General features: G+C 41.0%; 1 protein-coding gene across 1 annotated transcript in view; it reads left to right on the forward strand.

Annotated features, from left to right (window-relative positions):
* Positions 1 to 9,086, forward strand: part of LOC138040710 (zinc finger protein 585A-like) — a 45,907-nt gene continuing 36,821 nt past the window's right edge. Inside the window, exons 1-2 of the mRNA XM_068886386.1 lie at positions 1 to 173; positions 365 to 1,856. Of these exons, the coding sequence (XP_068742487.1) occupies positions 1 to 173; positions 365 to 1,856 (1,665 nt within the window). The remainder of the gene's footprint in view (positions 174 to 364; positions 1,857 to 9,086) is intronic.

The following is a 9,086-nucleotide window of genomic DNA, read 5'->3' on the forward strand; positions in this document are numbered from 1 at the left end:
ATGGCTGCTGATCAAACTGTAAGTGCCAGCCGTCTTTCCGAGGGCGATATACCAGGAGCATCTCTTCAAGGACGAAATCCTACAACACTCACCACGGATGAGCTTCGCTTTTGGTTAAAATGTCGTGGCGACCCGGCAAAAGGATTAAAAACAAAGGCACAGTTAGCAAAAAGGCAAGTAAGCTTGTCCATGTATTTCTCAGTAGTCGTAATAATAAGGGCTTTTTTATACTGTACTTGGTTAAAAGGATTCGATATTTAACATGTCTTATTTCTTATTTCAAGTAGAGATCAGGAGATTTAATGTTTATTTCCGTCGCTTACCTGTTTCTGCACAATTAACTGGTGTGCTAATTTTTCCGTAGAGTACTTGAATATGTGGCTTCTGGTCGTGATAAAGATGTTGTGGATCCGGACAAGAACCTTATTTACACGCGTCGAAAGCAGAGACAAGAAAAATTACAAACTCGAAATGATCCGTTGCTAAAGGAAAGTACTGTAAGGTTTCCATCGACTGGGTGGTCAACAAGCTTACAACGAATGCCATTGTTTACAAAGGCAGAAATGGATTTGCATGTCTCTCAGTCTGGAAAAAACATTGACCGAAGTAAACAGAGCCATACAGTTCCAACAAGCATGAGAAAAGCCAAGACGTTCCTTGAAGACGAATACTTGAAGGACGTAGTTGCTGCTAGTGACAATGAATATTTCTTTTTTCAATGTTTGTGTCATCATAGCTTTAAAAAAAATGAAGCCCCTCATAAATTAAAAGTTGCACTTTGTTTAGTGAGTGGAAGTGTAAAGTATGCTTCATGTACGTGCGTGGCGGGATCTGCTGGCTTTTGTAATCATGTACTTGCACTTATGATGAAACTTTGTAAGTTTAGCTTGTATAGCTGTCAAAATGTCAAGGAGTTGGACCATGAATCTGATATGGCACAACCTAAGGCATGCACCTCCAGTTTACAGCTGTGGCACAGACCTGCAAGAGGGGAAAAAATCAAGCCCCAACCTGTCATGGAACTCAATGTAAAGAGGTCCAAATTAGATAGCGATTATGATCCTGATAGTGGTGTGAGGTGTTTATTGTATGAAGCTAGGAAAAACTTGAGCACACAAACATCAGATGAAGTTATGTTGAAAGACAAGCTTCAAAAGATCAATCCTAAATTTGCCCTGTCTCAAATCATTTCTCCTGGTGGTACTAACTTACAGGAAACAAAATTTGGAAAATTTGCGAGTGGTTCATATGCAAGTTATCAGTTACAGTTTTCGGAGTCCAATTTTCAAGTTTTCCGCAATATTGACTTAGTGCCTAGAGCAGACGGCAATGATGGTAATGATGACCAAAATGCTATATCTGCGTTTCCTGCATTTCCTTTGCAACATTCTGAACAGTACAAAAAGCCAGATGGTTTGAGCAGGAACCAAGAAGCACTCCTGGATCATTTGACTGTTGATGAGGTAAAGCTCAATAACATAGAGAAGACTACAAGAGAACAAGCAGCCTCCCAAGAATGGAATGCTGAAAGAAAATTTCGGTTTACAGCTTCTAATTTCCACACCATTGCAAAAAGGAAAAGAAATCATGCCTCTTTAGTAAACAATCTGCTTCATCCCAAGCCATTTACTTCCAAGCAGACAGAACACGGGAAAACCTATGAACCTGTAGCCTTGAAAGAATATGGAAAATATATGTTTGCAGCTAGGAATCCAGTTACAGTGTTAAAAAGTGGCCTTGTTGTGAGTATGGCCTGTCCAATTTTGGCAGCATCGCCAGATGGCAAGGTCATTGATCATAGTTGTAGTAAGCCTTTTGGACTAGTAGAGGTTAAATGTCCCTTCAGTAAGTTTCATGTAAGTCCCTTACTGAGATGCATGTGCAGATGAAAGTTTCTTTGCAGAAAATGTAAATGGACAGCCAAGACTGAAAAGGGGACATCAGTACTACTTTCAAATACAGGGTCAACTTGCTGTTACAGGGGCTAACTGGTGTGATTTTGTAATTTACACCAGCAAAGGTATGAGTGTAGAGAGGATCACATTTGATCCTCAGTTCTGGGACACATTGAATGAATTCCTTAAGAACTGCTATTTCAATCATTTTATAGAGCCAGCCGCTTTAGAATTCTGTAAACATTAGAAAAGCGTGTCATTGTTGTTAAATTGTAGCAATGACACATATGTCTAAAACAGAGTATCAACCTTGGTGTCTTTCAAGATAAAACTTTTGTAAGATTAGTTTCTTTATTCTCAGTTCTTGAGCACAATGACGAACGAAGATAAATGACAGTTTACCAGCTCCTAGCGCACAAAGATGCCGAAACCCTAGTTTACCAAATCTGTGCTCTTTCTGGGACATAACATTAGGGTCTGGCGCTTTTATTAAATAATGTTGTCTTCTGTAGAAGGCATTACTGCTTTGCCTAAATGTTACATGGAAATAAGAGGATCGTGCATGTTACACAAAAAGGCACAGACACTCCACATTTGATTTACCACCCCAAATAGACTAAGTGGTACGACACTATCCCAAATGCGGAAGTTCTTGACTTTGTTAATAGCTCGTTCGATATGTATTCTTACCGAGGCAATTTCCTGGGTCTTGATAACATCTTGTGCTGTCATTTGGGTATACAACCCTAGAAAAGGTGGAATGTTTAGGTTCACACCCGGTGGAAGGAGATCTTCAATTGTAAAGCCTTTATCGGCCATCACAGTGTCACCTTTATCAAAATCTAACTTCAGAAAACCACTTCTCTCAACAATTTCGCGATCGGAAATACTTCCACTGTATAGTTGACTGATAAAAGTTATAGCTCCACTAGGAGCAATTCCAACTAAGCCTTTCAGAGTTACGTGGTTTTTATACGAGCTGAACAGTTTCGAATTCAAAAGAAGGCTGGAAGGCATCTGACATCTAATCTCTGTGCAATCGATTATTACACGGGTGGAAGAGTATTTGTCTTTAAAGCTGTCTGGCATAGTAACTGTAACAACCTCCTTATTTGCCCATATAGATACCTGACCAAATTTAAGATACAAGTAATTTATCCAGGACAGGAATATCCTGCTCACTGTTGACTGAGAGATATGAAACAAGTGAGCCACATGCTTTTCTGCAAATCCCCTTCTTAGTCTGCAGAGTACAAGGAAAAACTCCTCTCTTGCTTCTAAGCTCCTTTTTCTACCTTTGTGAGTGCATTCCTCTGGTTCCTCGGTTTCATTTTCGTTCTCATCATAAAAACGCTTTGGGACACTTCTTTCTTTTGACGAGCAGTACCTAATGTTCTCCCCATTCGTTCCAGTGTTCAAAAATTCATATACAGGATTAAATGTAGCAAAGTTAGGAAAGCCGGTGAGAATCTGCAAGACCCTTCTGACGTTTCAAAACTCCTCTCCGCCCTTCGCATCAGGCGGCCATTTTTTCTTGGCCCAACTAGCCTCGTTCTCGCACGTATCGCTCCCAGTCCCTTTTCATTTTGCATAGGGTGTATGGCCGACACTAGTACCCAGTCTACAAGCCAGACTGTCACGTGTGTTCTCGTCCTGAAAGTGACGAACTGACTGACAAACAAGATCTGCCTCTGACCTAGGGGTCTGTATGCATACAATGCACAAGACCCCAAAAATAGACTGTCAGTATAAAACGGGGAGTGCGGACCCGGACTGCGGACCAGGTACAAAACGCGGACTGCGGACTAGATATGAAACAAGGACTGAGCTTTAGAAAATGGAGTATTAAAGAAAACTATTTATTATAGAAACACCAATGAAATCCAACAAGCAATATAATATAAAATTTGACAGTGTACAATAATAGCACAATATTCGCCTAATGATTTTTCTGTATACATTTTTGGTTATTTTAAGGCAATATCGTTATATCAGGAGTCTCGTTATAACGATACCTCGATATAACGATCTAATTCCACTGTACTGCATCTATGAACGTGACAACTTGTTAGACGTAATCATTAACTATTTATTTGGAATTCTACAAGTAGACAACTACTGAAAATTACTCTAAAATGAAACTATTACTTGCAAGTCTTTTCAGCTTGTGGTATTAAAGACCTAAGATTACTTTTCTGTGCTGAACGCTTGGACAAAATAAATTCAGTTTGTTGATTTCAATGCCGTAAATATCACAAGTCATGATGAAATGGCGCCGACGAGCGTCATATCTCGGTAGATTTACTTTGTGGCACAACGGCCGCCAAGCTTCACAACTCGGTTGATTTACTTTGAGGCACAACGGCCACCGAGCTACACAACTCGGTAGATTTACTTTGTGGCAGAACGGCCGCCGAGCTACACAACTCGGTAGATTCACTTTGTGGCACAACGGCCGCCGAGCAAAACAACCCGGTTTGATGCAAGCGCGAGGAGTCGCACACATTTTCCAAGGACAGTGACGAACCATGCTTAATCCAAAGTAAAATTTTACCGACTTCAGTTGACAGACCTTCAGCAATCTTTCAGCTCTTTTCAAGGATGAACGATGGAAGATTATCACACCTCACCAAACGCTGGAATAATGAACGCCGACGACGCACAAATCACCACGTGCGATAGTTCTTCAAAGTGAGGCAAAACGTAACCAAGCGCCTCAAAGCGAGGCAAAAGTGTGTCGACGACGAAAATGCAATCTCGAAAAACTTCCCTTACAACACAAATTAGGGGTTGCGTTCTCGTACCTCGAACGCAAATACTGTCGGAGCTTAAACAATATCTCTAAACCATTTTGGAGCGAAACAATTTAAGTCTGAACTTGGTCAATTTTCAAATATTTCTAATTTCATCAAATTTGTTTATCACCTGTGCCCAAACTATACTTTCCCCCAAACTAGTTTTCCAATATTTAGGGACTATAATAACTGTATTAGCTCTCCTGCAAACGTGGTGACCGGGAAAAGAACACTTTGCTAGAAAATGGGAGAAAAGTTGTGCTCGTTTTTACGGTTTTTCAAAATGGCCGACAGGTAACATAATAGAACAAGTATTTTCTCCTTTTTTCTAGAAGTCTGGCTCACATCTATCCGAGAAGTGGACACATATATGTTAACTATTTGATAGTAAAATACCTGCTCAAAGTCTGTCATGATCAATGGCGGTTACCATGGCAACGATACGTCAGCTGGCCCTAATATGGCTGCAGAAAATGAAGGGGATTTAAGAAAAATTTTGATTTCCAACTTTGCTTGACTTTCTCAGAGAACTGCTTTTAATCACTAACGGACTTTGGTGGTTTCCGGGTCTAGATGTTTTAAGCAATTTTGTGAGGTAAAAAATGCACTCTTTGTCCCCAAGTTTAAGGTAATCAATAGATAGTGCTTTCAGTGTTTAAAATCTTTGGGCTGAGATCAGAGCCAAAAGCATATGAGTTTCACAGTTAAGTTCTTAAGAGTGAGTCCTTCAACTGGAGCTAGAGTTTGTAAAAAATCACGGACGGTACGAACATCCCAAATTTCTTGGTATTTCGGTAGGCTTGGTCTAGTTTCATAGACTCCCTTCATAAATCTGGACACACTAGGATGGTCCCCAAGAGATATGTTGTTTGACAGAGTAATTATAGCAGATAATGCACTCCATGCCGTGTTAAGTCCACTATAACCCATTTATCATATAATTCTCCTATAAAGTTTACACCTTCTGCGACAGTTGACGAAAATGGATCAACTTTCATCTTTTTTCCTTCAATGACATATTGCTCTCCACGGTGCTTCCATGATATTGGTAACTGTTGAAGAAAAGCCTCTGTTTTGGAGTTGTTTCCGGATAGTGGCATATCATTGGGGATAGTTTCCGGTGAAGTGGGTATTTTTCGTTTGGGTGACTGGGCAGATATAATGTCCTCTCGGTCACGAGAAAACCACTGGTGCCTGGACCGGCCACCATGTCTAGGTGGGCCACGTGGGGGTACAGCCACTATCCTGTCTGGTTATTCCTTCTGAATCCTCTGTAGGACTACAGCTGTAAGCTTATTATGCTAAATGGAGGAAAAGCATAAACCTTGTACATGTAGTTACTCCATGGCAAATGAAAAGCGTTGACAGCAAAAGCTTCCGGGTCTGGATGATATGAAATATATGGCTTGACTTGATAATTAATGTGAGAGGCAAACAGATCAAGATTCGGGGTAAAACAAAGTTGTGCACACGATTGCTGAAATAATGTTTTGTTAAGGCACCATTCTGTGTTACGCCTAGATTTTCGAGATTCAGAGTCTGCCTCAATGTTCTCTTTCCCGGGATTCAGGCACCAGTGAGCCATATATTGTTTGCAATACACCAATCCCAAATAGCTTTAACTAATACATTCAACTTAGTTGAATAAGTGGTGCCTATTTTATTAGCTATAACCTGAACTGTTGTGTTATCAACCAGGACTATAACATGTCTTTCTGATACTAGTGGTCTATAAGCTTGGAAGCCAATAATTCAAGATAGTTGATATGGGTTTCCTTCTCTGTAGCTGTCCAGAGCCCCTCTGTAGAGAGGTCATTTACTGCGCACCCCCATCCTTGTGTAGATGCATCAGTACGAGTGGGTCAGGTCTGTCTATGTTATTGACTGCAGTATCTATACAGTCGACCCAGCACTGAAGCTCCTCTCTAGCAAATGGTGTCAACCTCATAAAGGCATCACAATTCCCAGCATTTTGTCTAAGGGCTTCAGATTTTTCATGTTCTGTAATGCGGAAATGGAGAGAGTCATACATTACCCCAGGAAAACTAGATATGATGAGGCCCACAACTTGTGCCACCTCACGAATGGACACTCTTACATGACAGAAGTTGAATTACAACTGTCTTCGACTTGTTTGCCTTGTCTAAAGTAAGTGATACTGTCATATGGACTGAGTTCAAAACAAACCCCAAAAATAGTAGAATTTGTGTGGATACGAAAACTGACTTTTTTGGGTGAGGAACAAAACCGAGATTGTCCAACAATGTTATTGTATCAATAACATCAGCGGCACATTCTGTTTAATTGCTTCCCATTAAAATTGTCTCAATGAGGAAAACACTGGCTTCATCAGTTTAGCAAATTTTCGGGGGCGGAATGCCAAACCATTAGGAAGACATGTAAATTTATAAACAATGCCATTCCACTGAAATTTAACATATTTTTGATGTTCTGGTGATTTCTTGATCGAAATCTTGACAGAGGTCGGTCAGCAAAGCGTCATACTCGTGTCGAGCATCTGAGACGCTAATTTCACCCTCTTTGGCCGTGTCGACCTGGGGTTCTGTCGTTTTAAGGAGCGTTTCGCCGTCACTGAGATCGCTACCGGTTTCTCTGCTTCAGACGGGTCATCCCGCCTTATTTACTTAAACGATTTCTCCATGGACAACATGGATGCGGACATGCTCGTTAGAATTTGGCTTAAATTCTTTAACACTTTTGGCATCTCTTCCTCGTTTTCTCGATCGCCATGGTCATCCATCAAAGCCGTTTCATCAGCGTCAGAAGGCAGGATTTCATCCAAATCCAAGTTTCCCACCATGCTTGTAAAATTTCGACCAACACTCAAAAACTACGCGGGCAACTGAACACTCGATCTGCTTGCGCATATCTCTCATGACTCCTTAGTGACGTAGTCCTATGACGAAATAGAATTATATTTTACTTCACGAATTTAAAAAGGTAAAGGAAAGGAAAGGGGATGAACTTCATTTAAGTGTCTAGTCGTACTAGCGCAGGAGCACTAATCCAGGACATTTTGAACTGAAATCAACAATTAACGCAAATCAAGTCAAACACTGGAGGGAGTGGAAAAATTGTCATGGGGAAGAACGGAAACACTTTTGGCGTAAACTTGAACTCTTCTTATATTTCCATCTCTTATATTACAGTCCTCTGACTGTTGTTGTCGTAGTTTGAGCTAGGATGGCCCGATGGATTCAACACACAAGAAGAGTGTTTTGGCTCGTCATGCAATCTTTACTCCCAAAGTCTGCGTAAGAGGCTTCAGATAAAGTCGGTAGTGTGTACGCGTAAATCAGGACATGGACTGTGACAGTTGTTCTCTTGGTCGAGTGCTGTTCACAGACGGACCCGTGCGACACTGAGGAGAACGAAAAAGTTGTATCGATAGCAACAAAACATTAATTTTGCTATTAGATAAAGAGACCCCCGTCCAAACATCACAGTGGCATCTGTTCCGAAGATATGTAAATGATTGGCAGGGCACATGACGTCATGTGCACGGGATGCGCAATGAGTAAATATTTGTGCATTGTTCGTGGGAAAATAACGCTTGCATATCGGGTCGAGATACTTTTGGTCTCGCTTTGCGTGATGTTCAATATACATCCACGCTTTCAGTTGTTTTTGTGTGGTCTCGGGTCAAAATAAAACAATGTTGAAATCAGCATCTCCCACTGAAGTCCGTCAAATTTCTCATAAACAAACATAAAGCTGGTGACCCGCAAAGGATTTCATTAATTACTTTCGTGTCTTACCTCTGATAAATACAACATACAAACGTTTTCTAATTTCAACTAAAACGTTGAGCTATTGATCGTCGTTTTGAGAAGCCAAAAAAATCCACTTTAACCCTATAGTTGATTAATTATGACGAGAAACATTTTTTTCATCATCCTGTAGTCGGACTTTAGTTCATGACGTCGTCAACCCGTCGCCATTTCGTTGCTCTGTGCCCTTTTTCACAGTGCTTTTTACTCAGTCCCCGTTTTGTGCCTAGTCCGCAACCTTCAGTCCGCATTTTATACCCAGTCCGTGTTTTATACCCGGTCCGCAGACCGGGTCCGCAGTCCGCTGTCTGCTGTCTGCTGTCCGCGTTTAATACGGACTTTAAAAATAGATAACTGCGGGACCTCGGGAGCAGGTTTTTAAGTTCCAGATTTTAGTGGCCGGGCATTTGAGAATCTAGCCCAGCTTTCAAGCTGTTGTGATCGGAAACTCTCTTAAAGAAGGTAAGAAAGTTAATTGCTGTATTTCAAGTGAGCAATCAGTCTGCTGGAAGGTGTTGTATTGTTAAATCTGGTATCAGAAGGTTTCGCCCACAAGGTGATTCGGAATAATTTCCGCACAGGTCCGTACTTCATTACGAAAACAG

This window comes from Montipora capricornis, chromosome 3 (genome assembly GCF_036669925.1).
Source record: "Montipora capricornis isolate CH-2021 chromosome 3, ASM3666992v2, whole genome shotgun sequence".
Classification (NCBI taxonomy): Eukaryota; Metazoa; Cnidaria; class Anthozoa; order Scleractinia; family Acroporidae; genus Montipora; species Montipora capricornis.